The sequence below is a fragment of the Eretmochelys imbricata genome, chromosome 6 (genome assembly GCF_965152235.1).
Source record: "Eretmochelys imbricata isolate rEreImb1 chromosome 6, rEreImb1.hap1, whole genome shotgun sequence".
Classification (NCBI taxonomy): Eukaryota; Metazoa; Chordata; order Testudines; family Cheloniidae; genus Eretmochelys; species Eretmochelys imbricata.
The window spans coordinates 75,992,770-76,009,754 of NC_135577.1; the positions used below are offsets into that span (position 1 = coordinate 75,992,770).

General features: G+C 39.5%; 1 protein-coding gene across 1 annotated transcript in view; it reads left to right on the forward strand.

Annotated features, from left to right (window-relative positions):
* Nucleotides 1–16,985, forward strand: part of FMN1 (formin 1) — a 358,987-nt gene that overhangs the window by 257,685 nt on the left and 84,317 nt on the right. Inside the window, exons 12-14 of the mRNA XM_077820284.1 lie at nucleotides 4,722–4,868; nucleotides 9,026–9,085; nucleotides 11,071–11,191. Of these exons, the coding sequence (XP_077676410.1) occupies nucleotides 4,722–4,868; nucleotides 9,026–9,085; nucleotides 11,071–11,191 (328 nt within the window). The remainder of the gene's footprint in view (nucleotides 1–4,721; nucleotides 4,869–9,025; nucleotides 9,086–11,070; nucleotides 11,192–16,985) is intronic.

The window sequence follows — 16,985 nt, forward strand, 5'->3', positions numbered from 1 at the left end:
TGTTGCCCTTCGGTGGACTCCTCTCCAATTTATCCACATCCTTCTTGTAGTGTGGGGCCCAAAACTGGACACAGTACTCCAGATGAGGCCTCACCAATGTCGAATAGAGGGGGACGATCACGTCCCTCGATCTGCTCGCTATGCCCCTACTTATACATCCCAAAATGCCATTGGCCTTCTTGGCAACAAGGGCACACTGCTGACTCATATCCAGCTTCTCGTCCACTGTCACCCCAGGTCCTTTTCCGCAGAACTGCTGCCTAGCCATTTGGTCCCTAGTCTGTAGCTGTGCATTGGGTTCTTCCGTCCTAAGTGCAGGACCCTGCACTTATCCTATTGAACCTCATCAGATTTCTTTTGGCCCAATCCTCCAATTTGTCTAGGTCCCTCTGTATCCTATCCCTGCCCTCCAGCGTATCTACCACTCCTCCCAGTTTAGTATCATCCACAAATTTGCTGAGAGTGCAATCCACACCATCCTCCAGATCATTTATGAAGATATTGAACAAAACCGGCCCCAGGACCGACCCCTGGGGCACTCCACTTGACACCGGCTGCCAACTAGACATGGAGCCATTGATCACTACCCGTTGAGCCCAACAATCTAGCCAACTTTCTACCCACCTTATAGTGCATTCATCCAGCCCATACTTCTTTAACTTGCTGACAAGAATACTGTGGGATGGCAACCACAAGCATTCATGCAAAAGGCAAGCATACTAAATTGTCTGGCCTACCATAAGAAGAGCCTCTTCTGAACTACCTGCTGCCCCACTCCACCTGTGAGTGAAGGAGCAAGGTGCAATTGACAGGATCTGTTTTTTGATTTGTTGCTCTGCTCACATGTTGGCAAAGTGGATTTGGAGGTGCTTTAGAGGGAGAGAGTATAATGTGTGGGGAAAGTGAAGAGTCCGAAGATGGGGATAAAGCGAGAATTCAAGAGGAAAATGAGCCCCAAAAACCAATTCAAACAAAGAGACAAGCCAAAAAAGTGGAAACGAACAGTGTAGAAGAGACTAGTGTAAATCTGGTTATACCTGTGATGTCACTGAAATGTTGTGAACTGAAAACAAAGCTCCCTCAGAGCTCAAATGTCTAAAAACTGTTTTGTATTTATTTGCAGCACTCAGATCAGAAATGTTGCCAAACCATATTCTGCCATGGCATTAAAACAAAACCACTTAGGTAGTCCTAAAAATGAGCTTTCTTTCTTAAAACCCTAGGAATGTTAAAAACAAACAAGATTTCACAAAGTATTTCCAAATAGTAATAAAAACAATGATATTGTGTGTTTATATGGTGCTTCCTATAGAATGTGCATTATAAACAATGAATTAAGACACACAGAATTTCTGAGGCACAAAGCACCTGATCCTCATTTATACTAAGGACACCACTCTGTCAATGATAAGGGGCTTAAATTACTTTTCACTCACTTTAAGGTCCTTTTACAACCAGGGTGGTAAAAAGTGGCCTTGTGTAAATAAGAATCAGGGCCATGGAGTTTGAAAGGCTTCCGCAAAGTTACAGAGCAATTCTGAAGCAGACTTGGGAATAGCATCCAGGTTTCTTGACTCCCAGTCACTTTCTCTCCCATCTCTTTCCCTTTCTTCTGATTTTTCCCCAAGTGGGTGTAGTGTGGTCCACTGAATGCAAAATCAGGGCCGGTGTCTCTGCCTTATCTTTTACAGCGTACCCATTTTGTCATCAACTTCTCTCACCATTTACCTCACCCCTGAATTTATTTTTCTTCCTTCTGGACCCAAATTTCAGTTTTTAATGCCTAGGAGGGATAGTGTGTGTTTACATGGAGGCCATTCATTATCCATACTAGCTTTAGGCCCTTTCTTCTTCTTCTTCTTTTTTTTAAAGCAATTTAAAATGGTTTACTGCCAGACTGTGGCTTGCCCTGCCTACCTCCCATATGGTGCACTGGGTATAGACCCACTGTAACCCACACACCTTCTGGGTGTGGTGTTCTGTCCCATCTAGTGGCACCAAGACCACTTAAAGAGAGAGATAAAATGAGTCTGCTTTATAGCCTTAGCTAACAGGCAGTTGGATTTTAGCTCATGCTGTAGGGGCTCATGCACTAAGCTCCAGAGGTCCTGGGTTCAATCCTGCCCGCCATCGACCAGGGTCTGTCGATGTTACACCAGTGCAGCTTATTCTCTCCCTAAAGCAGCAGGGAAACTGGGGTGGGAGCTTGATTGTGACTCCCTGAGTCTGCCCCAGGTGCAGAACAATAATCCACTGCCCTTTAGTCTGGGCAGATAGCAAACTAACAATAAAGCCCTTTCTTATTAACATTTTTGAAATGGCTACTCTATTGTGCAGTAATTTCCTCTTATAATTTCTTTGAGTAAGAACATCTGCATCATTTTGTGTCACCTTCATAGTACAAGATACTACACATTGTACTTCATATGGATTAATACAAAATTAAAGATAACATCTCAGAAGGAGAAGACACAATCTATTCAATTTCTTCCCTTTACAGTTTGTTTTTAGGTTCCTGTCTTTGTGCTATAAAAATAAAATCTCTTAAAAAAACTATTTGCCTGTGTTACTACAGTCTAGAGAGTGATTACAGTCTGCCATGTAAATACTGTTTAGCCTTTTGATAAATTTGATAATTTATATAATGCACCAGGTTATAGACTGTTATATATTTCATTTTCCATGTCCATTTCATGCACAAAACACATCACTTTAATCTAGCGATGGGCCAAAATTGTAATCTTGAATCCAAACACCAACCTCTTGGTCCATCTCTGTTTTAGACAGGCAAACAATTGTGTTCTTACATTGGTATAGTATCTCTTTCCAATATTTCTAAAAGAAATTCATTGTGTGACTCAGAACCTACATGTAGAACTAGGTTTTTCAGCTTAAACTATTTTTAACAAAAAATGCAGATTTGGTGACACTGAAACATTTTGTGGATTAATGTTGATTTTACCAAATTGTTTTGGTTGTAAAAAAAACTTAAAAAAAAAATCAAAATGTTTCACTTTGACATTTCTTAAATGAAACATTTTCATTTGTAAATTCAAAACTTTGTTTTGAAATTTTGTTCAGCTTTATTTTTTTGAATTAATAAACATGAAAAAATGTCAATGTTTTTATTTTGGATCAAATGAAATGTTTGACCCAGAAAAACATTTTTTTTTTCAATTTTTCTATTTGGTGAAATTTTCAAACATTTTAATTTTCAGTTTGACCCCCAAATGAATTTTTATTTTATTTTTTTGGAATTGCCAACAAACCAAAAAATCTTTTTTTTTGCACAGCTCTACTTGTATGTTGAGTTCTACCACGGAGAAAATTCTTATGTAGCCTTGAAAGTTAGGTTTTAAAATATGAGTATCATAGAAGATTATAGTTGGAAGAGACTTCAGGAGGTCATCTAGTCCAACCCCTTGCTCAAAGTATGACCAACCCCAACTAAATCATCCCAGCCAGGGCTTTGTCAAGCGGGCCCTAAAAACCTCTAAGGATGGAGAATCCACCAACTCCCTAGATAATCCATTCCAGTGCTTCACCACCCTCCTAGTAAAATAGTGTTTCCTAATATCCAACCTACACCTCCCACACTACACTTTGAGACCATTGCTCCTTGTTCTGTCATCTGCCACCACTGAGAACAGCCTAGCTCCATCCTCTTTGGAACCCCCCTTCAGGTAGTTGAAGGCTGCTATCAAATCCCTCTCACTCTTCTCTTCTGCGGACTAAAGAAGCCCAGTTCCCTCAGCCTCTCCTCATAAGTCATGTGCCCCAGCCCCCTAATTGTTTTCGTTGCCCTTCGCTGGACTCTCTCCAATTTGTCCACATCTGGCCTCTCTCCAGTTTGTCCAGAACTGACACAGTGGCCTAATGGGTAGTGTTGTGAATGGCAGTACTTGGTTCTGCTGTCTTATGTTACTCTAAAATTGGCATTGTGCCCTTCTATGTTTATACCTCATTGATTCCATGTCAGATTTTACTTAGATTGTAAACTCTTTTGGTAGGGTCTGTGTTTTTGTTCTGTTTGTATGGCACCTACCTCACTGGGGTCCTGTTCCATAACTAGAGCTCTTATGCACTTTTGTAATACAAATGATAATAAATAATACTTTTTCTCAATTTGCAAATGAATGAATTGTTTTTAAACTGCCAACGCTGCATCCTGGGCTCTGAGAGTAAGACTAACTTATGTTTGGTGATTTTGTGAGAGAATGAAAGAAAGCTGCTGCAGGCAAAATTGATGCACAGTTAGAACTGTGCAAGTTCACAGTCTTCTGGTTGTTCCCTTAGTAGCACCTGTTCAATCCCCATTGAAAGCTGCCTGGTTTTGTAGAGGGATGATTGAGGGAATAATTTGGACTGCAGAATCTTTACTACTGAGAATACTGAGGGAGGGGAAAAAATATCCAGCTTGACTCCTATAGTGTCCAGAGCCCAAAATCACAAAACATCCCTTTACTTTACTTTGATGTGGAATCAGTAAGTGACAAACATGGAACCTCATAATGCCATTTTCATGACTACTGTATTTTAAGTACAAATTGTAGAAAATGGTTGGGACTTTTTCACTGGTATTATGGTAAATATTGGTATAAGTGCTTTAGGGAAATCCATATTTTTTGTCTGTCTCATCATTGTAACATTCATGGGCAACAGTAAAAGTATTGTAAATGTCTTGTACCACCTGATGTTACAAATTAGTATTCCTCTTTCAGGATTTGCTGGACATGAAAAGTGTGAAGGAAATTTTAGGCTTGATTTTGGCTTTTGGAAATTATATGAATGGGGGAAACAGGACACGAGGTCAAGCAGATGGATTTGGTTTGGAAATTCTTCCGAAACTGAAGGATGTCAAGAGCAGAGTAAGTAGTATTTTTTACTTTAAAGGGCATTTGTCAAGTGATCTTTTTCATGTTCCATAATCTGCAAAAGGTTGATCTCGCTTGCCTCTTACCATTATCTGTTTTAAACAGCAGCACACTTTGTAGATGTTGTTTTTGAAATGTTTCTCCCTTCTTTGTTGTTCTGCCCAGATCATTTGCTTCACAAAGAATTTTCCTCCTCAGTGACTACTGGCCTCTGTCTCTTTCTCCCCACTTTGCCCTCTGCCTCACACATGCACACATAGACATCTCCTGTCTCACCTAGATTCTGCCACTGAAAAGATTATCCTGGTGTCAAAGTCTTTTTGTGTATTTTTCAGTCAAGATTCACAGAGGGATGAAGGTTTCTCCAGTGACTGTCTCCAACCCTCACTCCTGTTATTAGTTGCATATCTTTACAAAAGCCTCTAGCATGTGAGGAATTACTTTGAGGGTCAAGTTTAGAAACAGTGGCTAGAAACTGGAAACCTGAAGGATCAGATTTGAGTTTATGGCTTTGGATTCTTGGTGGAAGAGTCTGCCCATGGCCTGCAAAGTGTTGCCTGTCTTCATTTTTAAGTTGGCCAGTATCACATCTTCTTCAAATAACAGTTGTAACACAAGAATTCTGAACTGCTACACTGAGTGAGCAAGAAAAATCAGCCTAGATGGCCAATTCTTTTCTGAAAAACTGGAACCCCAAAGGGTCTCTGGATAGTTACTTAAGGCTTTAGTGAGGACATTTAAAAATTAGCCACTTTTGGGTCTCATGTTGCCCTACCTCCATCTCAGCAGGGATGATGTTTGATCAGATCAGCAGTGGAAAGACAAACCTTGTGATCCTGAATGGTGGGAGTGCAGGCTTGGCTGCTCTGTGCCCCTCTCATCCTGAATGCACATGGTGATCGTGCCTGGCCAGGGGAGGAGGTGGGAATTTTATAAATCTCCCTGCTGCAATTGGCTAAAAAAGAAAAAAGTTTGGGAACCCGTGGCTAGGATGACTATATGTCCCATTTTGGGCCCATACATTCCAACTTTTTTGGGAAGATGATCAGTTGGCAACTGGTGATCAGTTGGCAAGAGCAAATGGGACCAGTGCTCAGTTTTGCCAAAAAGAAGCTTGTGGGCTTGAGGGGCAGGGCTCAGGTGGGAGGGGAGAGTGGTGGGGCTCGGATCAGCCCTGTGTAGGGCAGGAGAGGGTCTTCGGTGAGTGGCTCAGGCCAGCCTCACATGGGGGAGGGGAGAGGGCCAGCGGGGGGAGGAGGGAGAGGGACTTGGGGGAGTTCAGTGCCACCCAGGGGAGGGGCTCGGGAGATCTCCATGCCATGCGGGCAGGGGAGAGGGACTGAGAGCAACTCCACGCTGGGGAGGGGCGGGGAGGGGGAAAGGGGCTCAGAGTAGGGGAAAGGAGGGAAGAAGGGAGAGTGGCTCTCTCTAGCCCCGTACGGGGGGCCCCTCGCTCCAGCACTGTGCTGGATGGGGGTGGGGGTCCCTCGGTCAAATGCTGTGCTGGGTGGGAGGGGTCCTCAATCCAGTGCTGCGCTGGGTAGGGGGGCCCTTCATGTGGCCAGCTCAGCTTGGGGCTTGGGCAAGCAGCACTCAGCCAGCTCTGCTTGGGGGCAGGGGGAATTGCTCACCACCTCCACACAGGCTTCTCTGAGATGGAGGCAGGGCCTCAGGGGGAAGAGGAGGAGTGGGGAGGGGGAGAGAGGAGGAGCAGGGGTTGTGGCTAGTGTTCTGGTGCTCCTGTAGGGCCCCACAATTGGTCGGAGCCTCTGGGCACAGGCCCCATTGGACCATAAAGCAATCCGTCACTGGGTGGGAGAGGATCAGGATTCATCTTAGGGATAGGTTGAAAAAAGCCAACCCTTAATATTGATTATGTGGCATGAAGGCTTGGAAAGATAATAAAGTTGTGGTCCCACACTTTAAATCTCTCTGTGTCTGTGACCCAGTCTTCTGCCAAACAAAGATGATAGGTGTGTGTGACATACTAGGGTACAATCCAGACTAATGAGTGGCTGTGTCACCCCTACACTAACCTGGGGTGCCCTTTACAATGCTTTACTGTTGTAACCTCCAGTCTGGACTGCTCACAAACAGCATCCAGCATGCAAGTCACTCCCAGCTATGTCTGTGTGTGTGCTGCAGCCAGCCACACGTTGGCTCTTACCAGCCTTGGTTATACTGCAGCGTGACCCCAACACACTCCCAGCCTTAGACCTTCCCCAAGAAATGTATGTCCATTGTATGCCCAACCCTCTTCTGGACAATACAAGTTTATATTAAGTCTGTTATTGCTTCAGAAGAAATAATATGCACATAACTTGCCACCGCAAATGGAATTCCCCAAACAGTTCAGTTTAAACACACTGGATTAGATAAAACAATAAAACAAGTTTATTAACTACAAAGAGAGATTTTAAGTGAGTACAAGTAATGAGGCATAAAAGTCAGAAATGGTTACAAGAAAAATAAAGATAAAACGCAACTAGTGCCTAACTTAACAAACTTTGTTAAGTTCAAAGCAAAGTTTTATCACCAGATGCTCTCAGCAGTCTTACTGACCAAACTTCTTAGGTCAGAACCTCTTCTCCAGTCCAGTGAATGTTTCCTTTGTTGCTTCTAGTGCCATGGATGTGATGGGTAGGAAGAAAGAGAGGGATGCTGTGTGGTGTTTGTCTCTCCTTTTTTTAGTGTCAGTCCTCCTCTTGAAAAAACATTTCCAGCTGAGATTCAGGAGACAGAGTCCATAGGAAAGGATGCTCCCTGATGCTTTTCCTCACATGTTGGAGCTTTGTTTGTTTCTCTTGTTGCTTGGTGACTCTGTTTACTGTTTAAGTGCAAATTAAGCAGAGAGGACATTGCTTTGTTTGAGACAGACCAGTTTGCCAACCTCAGTTTGGAACATGTGGTAATAATACCATACAGTGGAATCTTACCACTTCACATACAATGTTGCCACACAAATTTTATCAGGACAATAATAACCAGCAAATTATGAGTTTTCAAATGATATCTCACAAAGCATACTTTGTACAAAGACTATTACAGTAATGTGTAGGGTGTGCACCTGGGTACATTCTGTCGCAGTGTGGTGTAAGAGTGTATATAGAATAAAGTAGAACTAATATTTTACTTCACAAGGGCAGTATATATATATTGTTTTGCCTGTATGAAGAGTAGTGACTTGCTTAATTACAAATGTTGGTACTCTGGGTTATTAATAAAATGTAATGTGTTGCAGACTCAAATATACACCAGACAGCTCTGTGCAGCAAGTCATACATTGTGCATATCCAAACCTTTATCCTGATAGCTATCAATACACTATATACAAATGAAAAAAAAAGACATCAAAGACCTTCCACATATAATACACTACATTGTCTTTCTTTTGTGCTGTTTAATAATTTCCTGTAACTTATGATTCCATACCTGAAGCACTGTTTATCCATTTCCACAGCTGAAATGAGGTAAATTGATTCAGTAACATATGAAAATATATCATTGTCATGCACAATAATACAGGCAATGCAGGACCGAAAAAGTAGTGGCTTTGTAGAGTGAAAATCTTTTAACATGGTAGAACTATATATTCATGAAACAACATACATTATGTACGAAATGCACTGAGCATGTGTATATTCCATGGTTTTATATTTGGTATAAAAGATATGGAATGGCTATATACTTCATGGCCTGTTACACAGGAGGTGAGACTAAATAAACTAAAGGTCCTGTCTAGCTTTAAAACCTGTGAATTTTAAAATGTGTGAATTTATTAAATTTTCAGGCAATTACAATGTTTGTTTATATAATTACTTGAATTATTAGAGAATTGTAACACCTGTCAGCTTTTCCCACTGCAGGGTCTCAGTAATGCCAATTGGTAGAAGTTATCGGTGTCCTGTGGTGGGAAAATCAGGTCCCTGATTATTATACTAGTTGGATTTTTATGATCAATGACTCTGCAACTAATACATTGTGGATCCTACTCCACAAGGCCACATAAATTAATAAAATGGGATTATATTCCTTTTAAAATGATTTGGTGATTTTCTTCACTCATTTAAAACTACTTTCATCATAGGTCTTTTGACATTGTTTTCACTCCCAAGTTAACCTTTTAATTAATATATTTAATTTATTCCTAGGATAACGGTATTAATCTTGTGGATTATGTTGTCATATATTACTTACGACACTTGGACAAGGTAAATGATTCATTTGCTGCATTAACTACTGTATCAGTATATTACTTAGAGAGATTGTGTTGACAAAGAGATTAGAGAAAGACTTGAATTTATTACTAATTTTTCTTGTCTGAATAAAATAGTTCGAACAGGGAAAATAAAATTTATAAAATTGAATACTAAGACCAAGACTAAATATTGTCTACTTTCAATGTTATACTTTGTTAGCATTTTCACCAAACAATACTTGTAATTGTATAATTTCCTAGAACCTGGAAGGCATGAACAATCAAGCCCTATTTGATATGCAGTTATACAGACAATTCGCAGCATGTTGTTTTTCAGAAAGCTACACAATTTTAATGGCAGCCTTGTTTCTGCATGTTCGCTACCAGTGTTTGTTATTGGAAATGGCTATACTATATGTTAGGACTCTTGCTATCGCATAACACCATAGCCTGGCTGTTTGTTGGAACTTGGCTGTCTCTGCTGGCGAACTGAACACCGCTATGATTTCCATCAGTTTTAAATTTCTCTCAAAAAATATTCAGTTAAAATAAAAACAAAAATTGTTCATTATTCACACTGTGGAAGCAGGAAGCAAATAGCTGCAAAGCCCATCTGTGTCAGTAAGGGCACTGATGGAAGGCTGAAGCATGCATAGCCAGAATTTCTGTTGATGAGAGAATACAGTGGTAGGATGTTGTTTGAAGCTGCATTGGTTCTGCTGACAGGTGATTAAACTAGAGTTTGTACTTGGGGGAAGAAGTTCTGCTGCTTTGGATAACTTACATTTTTAAAACTCCTATAGTAATATTATTTTTAATGTACTGTTGTGAGCTGGATGAAACCTTGTGATGGGTTGAGTTAAAACCGCATTGAAACTGATAGGTATGAACTCACCATTCAATTAGCATAGCTAGAAGCATAACCCCCAAGTAGGGCAGGAGCTTTTGGCTGAATATTCTTTTGGGTCGGCGTGTGTGCGTGTGTTTGGGAAGAGAGATGACAAGTATACTGATAAGAGACAAAAACCGAGAGAGATATAAATATATAAATTTTGTCCATCTTTCCTGGATTTGTTTCTAAAGCTTTTTGTATCTTTATAATCATATAACTTTGAACTTTTCCTAAATGTTCACAACTTTTCCGAAATGTTCACAACCTTGGAGTTGTCCTTCATTAAAGACTGAGATTTGAGAAGCAGAAAACATTTTAAACTCAATAGTGTATGCTTGTAAAATGGTTTGTCATTAAAATACCTCCTACACAACACCTTTGCATCGTTAGTATTTCCTTTGAGAAGAAGCTTTGAATCTTGTAGGGTTTTTTGTTTCTGATTTGTTTCATTGTCATTCCAGAGACAAGGTACATGCTTAGGGTTGCATATGTAAACGATAACCCATGTGATTTATTTCTGCACATAAACTCTCAACTATGTATTTTTATTTGTACAAAATACTATATTCTAGCTAGTGCATAAATACTGATGACAAATTAGGGTCATACAGTATGAATTGGGTAAGATTATACCTGCAAACAGTTGGCATAAGCTTGCTTGTTCCAGTAAAACATACGTTCATGTTGTCATCTAATTTTAAGAAATGTTTAATCCCATATCAAAACCTTTATTGGTATAAAATGAACTGAAATTGTGAGGTCTTAGTTTTGTCTGCTAGTTTAGGTTGATATTCTCCATTAGAATTTGATTGTACCATAATACTATAGAAAAAGATTACATTACTATTATCCTTTTGACATAAAGATGGAAATGAAGGGTGACATCCTGGTCCCATTGAAGTTAATGGCAAAACTCCCACTGACTTCAGTAAGGTCAGGATTTCACCCAAAACATGTGTCCCAGTGAATAACTATTTTCAATGTAATATTTCTGCAGTTTTATAACACTAATTCATAGTTAAAATTTCAAGAAAAATATTTTGTTTCGATATGAATTTTTCTTTTTCAGAGTTGCCTATTATTTATTTGTTTGTTATTTATTTTAGGACGCAGGAACAGACAAGAGTATTTTTCCTCTACCAGAACCACAAGATTTCTTCCAAGCCTCCCAAGTTAAGTTTGAAGACCTAGTAAAAGACTTAAGAAAACTGAAGAGAGATCTAGAAGGTAACTGGGAACTTTTACATTGTTATGCTAACAACTGAGTGCCCTTTAAAAAGTGAACTTTATGAGTTTTGTTTATTACTAATTAGGTTTATAGTGTTGTTCACTCTAGGTATTTACACCCTGGCACAAATTACAAACACAAAATAAAAATAAATGTACATCATGACTTTTTTAAAAAATGAAAGCAAAACCAGCTAAAAGTAATTTTCTATAATCCCTTTTAAATTCAAAGGGACTCAAAAGAAATCTCTTGGAAATTTGCTTTAATTATGTAAGAATTTTCCTCTGGCTTCTCCAGGATTCTGTGTTTAACTGTAGATACCTCTTAGTCCAATAACATAAATACTCGCCACAGTCCTTGTATAACAATTTAACAGCTACAAGAAAGAATCTGAATACTATTAATGTAAAAATAAAACACTACTTGCCAAGACACAGCAAAGGGAAATGGAGAGCTTCATCTCAAAATATTCTTTACCCTTGGACATAAAATAAACATTTTAAAATGTTTATTATAAAAAGGGGCTCAGAAAGGCAAGTCTTCTATCAATCAAAGCACTGAGTTAGAAATAAAATAGGAATGGGTTGCTCTCTAAGTATTCTAGACAGTTTCATTTTTACCTCATGCTTTGTAAGACTTTCTTAAATAAACACAGCAAATGATGATTGAATATTTCTAGCTTCTCACTTTTGTTAGGGAAAAGTAATACTAAGGCTGTTTTGTATAAAAATTGGATTTCAAGAAAAGAATTCTATATAAAAGAATATACAAAATATTCTGCTTAAATTTAAATAATATATTAACTTCTCGGGGCTGGGGGGGGTTCCGAACAAAACGTTAATTTTAGCATCAGAATTGAGGAAGATGACTGTATTCTGTTGTTCAGTGTAAGGCAATAAAAACCATTACAAAATAATTTATTCTTCCAGTTAGAAATGGCTGAATTAGGTTATAGCCACCTTAAGGAGGGTTTCAAAGGTCAGCAGTGGTAGGAAGGTATCAGTTGTTGTTTATTCAACCCGGGCATAGGCAAGTGCTCTATCTCCTCTCATCTCTTGGCCCTGTAAAACCCTTGGCCTGCCCTCTCTCGTGCTAGTTTGTGCAGAAACATGATCTGTGTTTGATGTTCTTCTACTTCAGCATGTAGTTCTGCTGCCATGCATTTCACTGTTACAGGCTGCACTGTAAGCCTTTGACAGTCGCATGATTTTAGTGCTAAATTGCAAAGAAAATAAAGAGAGAAAGAAAAAGGAGGGGTAGTGAAAAACACGATAGTTCAGGCTTCCCTATTTTTATTAAATTTATATTTTTGTTGTGATCTTTTGTTTTTGTGCTTCAAGATGTATATTTTGTCAGACTATTATAAGGAAAGGTAGAAGCTTTTATATGACCCCAGATGATGGGGGAAAGGAAAGAAGATGATGATGATGATGATGCTTTATAGGAAAATAATATAAATATAGTGCTGAGTTTGCATTTATTATATTACTGTATAAAAACATATTTGAAACTTGACAACGTCAAACAATGGATGAAAGTAATGACTTTGACATACAGCAAACGTTTCCAAACAAAAAACATTCTTGTAATCTTTTGATGTGCCAGTGTATTTAACACTTAAAAGGCACCCAGAAATTTTTGGAGGAATGCTAATACATTTCTCTAATGAATTTCTCTTACATTCAAACAAAAAAATAGTCGTACTAGGAACATTGTGCATGATAGTAGTAATAGGAGTGGTGTGGGTAAATATGCCTTTTTTTAAACATTCCCTTTTGAATTTCTCTTATTAGATAACACTGTAGTTTAGTTCACATCAAATTTTTTAATTGAAGAGGATATAATTTTAACACATACAACAAACATTTGATGAGTCTCTGTAGTTTATTGTAGCTGTTAAAAAGTTGTGGCTGCTGCCAGAATACCAGTGAAAGTCTAAAGCTGAAACAGATGTGATTAGCAGAAACCAAGTCTAGAGAAGCGTCAGGCCCAGCCATCCAGACAGGCGCGGCCCTTCAGATGTAAATAATTTGAACAATATTAACTGCAGTTGCCTGTATTATAGGGTACATTAGATTTATTTTATGGTTTGGTTGGCAAAGGTAGCTTGCGTGTCCAGTCAAAGCAAACCTCCATGGAAGTGTGAGGAGACAAGGGCAATAAACGGGGGGTTTTCTCATGTACTACTAGGGGAAAAAACTACTGCTCTGTGCAGTGTTAGTGTTATTTTTCACAAACCTATTTTCTCAGACAATACAATAGCACAAAAATGATGACAAAAAGCCACAGTAAATTTAAATACCACCCAGTGTATCTGAAATAACACGTTCAAGGTAAATGCTTGTTTCTTCAATGAAAGTAGATTGTTACTATTACACAAATTATTTGCTGACCACTTTATCAAGGCATTCATTTATCTGTATATCATAGATGTTAAAATAGGAAGGATTGAGTTGTCATGCTAGAGAGAGATGTCTTAGTGGTCTAAGCCTTGGGTTTGAAATACCTAGACTCCATGGAACCAAGAGTTCAAATCCAGACAGGGGCCATTCAGCCTTTCATCCTTCTGAGGCAAACAGATTGAGTTCCTTGCAATTTAATGGACAGACATTCTTAAAGGAACAGTTTCAACTAAAAATTGGCTCAAAAATATTTTTTTTAAAAAAAAAACAAGCTTTTGCAAAACAAATAGAAATGTTTCAATTACTTTTTTTAAAAACTTTGAGTCAAAACAATTTCTAACACACATTCTGCCCATGCTTTGCAGCCTTGAGAACTTTAAAGTTAAAAAGACTATACACATAAGTTAGATTTAACTGAATATCATTTTTCAGGCTGAGAAAAATACAGAAAGTAGACAGTATAACTAGTGAAATAGAAATAAGAGGTGAAATCCTGGCTCCGATTGACTTCAGTAATGCCAGGATTTCAACTAAGGTTTTTATGGTTCTTTCATTTTCAATAATTTGAAATATTTCTAGTAACATAAGCAAAGATATTAATTTTATAAGATGGGATGTTTAAGTTAACACTGTTCTTTTAAAAACAAAGTTTCCCTTTGCTTTGCATGGGTTTTAAAAATCATATTACCCCTTTTGCTTGGTCTATGGCAAAAATTTCCATTTCCCTTCCCTTCACCCCTGAAAATATTCCTTTCTTATCATTGTGCAGTATGTTGTTTGGTTGCTGCTCCCAGAAAGGTCGTTTCATGTCAGTGGTTATGTATAAATGTATAAAATACATAATTCTTTTGAGTTGAAAGCTGATGTACCTGATCCATTCTTCTATATCAGGCATTATTTTACATACCCTTATCATGTTCCCTCTCATTCATCTCCTGTTTTGAATAAACAATCTCAATATTTTCAATTTCTATTTATATGAGAGGTTTTCTGTGCCCTTGGTCTCTCTTGTTGCCTGTACTTGTTCTGCAATATTATTTTTGAAATGAGGTGATCAGTACTGCACACAGTATTCCCGATGAGGCAGTACCATTGATTTACATAAAGGCATTATAAAAAAATTTGTATTATTCACCATCCCATTCCTTATGAATCCTAGCACTTGTTTTTTTTTTTTGACTGCAGATACATACTGGTGTGTGTATATGGGGGGTGGCGAGGTGTCTTTGTTGAGTGGTCTACAGTGGTAGAAGGGTAAGGCCAACACTGAGGACTTTTGACATCCCACTCTTATTGTACAAGGGTAGGATTTACAAAAGTGCCTGCGTGAGTCAGAAGCATATGTCCCATTGAAAGGCCACAGGATTTGTGCTCATAGGACAGTTCATTGCTTTTGTAAATTCCACCTTTTATCATGTGCCTATGTAGTTATATATGAGGATGCTGGCCACCATTTCTATGCTAGCAAATTATGGGTGCAACTGAAATAATTAAAATGTTTATATTACAAGCTCAGTCAAGTACATATATGACTAAGTGGCAATACGTTTCCCCTCAAATAATGCAGATGCAAAGTTAGAGGATTGATGAAGCTTGGGCTCAAAATTTATTTATGTATCTGTTTGTTTATTGCGTAGAAAATTGTGCTCTGGTTAAGTAGTAGTATCCATATGATAAATCACTCAATCGTGTGATATATGTAGGATTCACCTTTAGTAGTCTCACCTGTCCCCTACCCACTAATCCATCTCCACCATGACTTATTCTGCATGTCATCCCCATGAGCACCTTCTCCTCATAAATATGTTGTTTAATATTTATTATATTCACTATGGTAGTCTCTAGGGACTGACTGAGAACAGGACTCCGTTATATTAGACCCTGCAAGTAGAAAAAAACTGTGACAGGGTAGTATGCGCTTATGGGTAGCAGTGCTTACTGGTCAGCCCACCCCCAGTCACATGGCATGGGCCTTCAAAATTATAGAAAGTGTTTGTTTGTTTGTTTATTCAAAGACCTAGGAAATAAGAGGTATTGGTGAAGAGGAAGCAGTCCTGGGAATAAGTAGTGCTTGGGAGAAAGGCAATCGTTGTTTCTTTAAGAGCCTTGCAAGGCGGGTGGGGCAAATCTCCCCTCTCACCCAGGCAGTTGGGAATGAGCTGGGAAAAGGAGACTAGCATATATACTGCCTTCTCCCTCATAGCAAGGCAGACGTCATCAGGAGAAGCTGCCTCCGAACTGGAGGACTAATTGGGAAAGAGTGCTCAGCTCAGCTGAAAGTAAAGCTGTCTAAAGCCCTGCAGCTGGCCTAAACCACTACCCCAGCTCCATTGAGGAGGGCTGATCAGGAAGCTCCCGTCTGAAGCGGGAGTTACTGTCTGTTCTAACGCTAGAGGCAGAGAAACTGCCTGAAATACAACCCCAGCCCCAGAAAGAGGGCTGAGGGGGATTCCTATCTGGGGGAGGGAGATACTGTGACTGGGCTTAAGGCGAGAGACAGAGGGATTGCTCACAATACAGCCCAGCTGCTTCAGAGAAGGGCTGGAAGTGGCTTCAAGGAAACCACTTCATAGCTGGATAAGAAGAATCTGTCAAAAGCCACAAATCCAAGGTGGGGCTAGCAGAGCCACAGATGTGGAGGAGCCACTGACAAGCAGGGAGAAGGTAGGAGCATCCCAGGGAAATAGTGGAGGTATTGAAGGAAGAGTCCTTAAACAGGGTCCCTGGACTGGGACCCAGAGGAGAAGGTGGACCTGTAGGTTCCCCCAATTCTCCCTCGGAACAAGAGGGGAAGTACAGACATCAAAAGTAAAAAAGGCCAAGAACCGTGAGTTCCAGACAGAAGCTGAGGGGCAGGCTTAGAGGCCATTAGATGTGGAGCTTTTTTATTTTGGAGTTTTTCTATTAATCCAAGAAAGGGAACAAATTGAGAGGTGTCCTGGCCAAAGGGCTGGGCCATGGAAACAGCAGGCTAGTGTAGAACCGGACAGATAATGTGACTGCTAGAGTGAAAGAACTGCTCTGACAGTGCATCCTGATACTTGGATACACTCCTGAGATAAGAGGCTCAACTACAAACTCAAATAGGCAAGACAGACAAAGGGTGGGGAAAGAGGTATGACATGCTGTAATGTTTTGGGATCCAACTCAGACCAGTGAGAGATTGTGTCACCACTTGTCCTGTAACTCTGAGTGCCTTAAAATGTTCTGCTGCTGTAGCTCCCTGTCTGGATGCTCCAAGCCAGCATACAAGCATGCACTGTGTCTGTCTGTCTGTCTGTCTATTGAGCTGCCCTAGTTCAGAAACTCTGAATCCAGTAGCCTGCTTGTTACACCTCAACCACACTCTGGTCTCCCCAGCCATGATTACTACTAGCCAAGTGACCCCAAC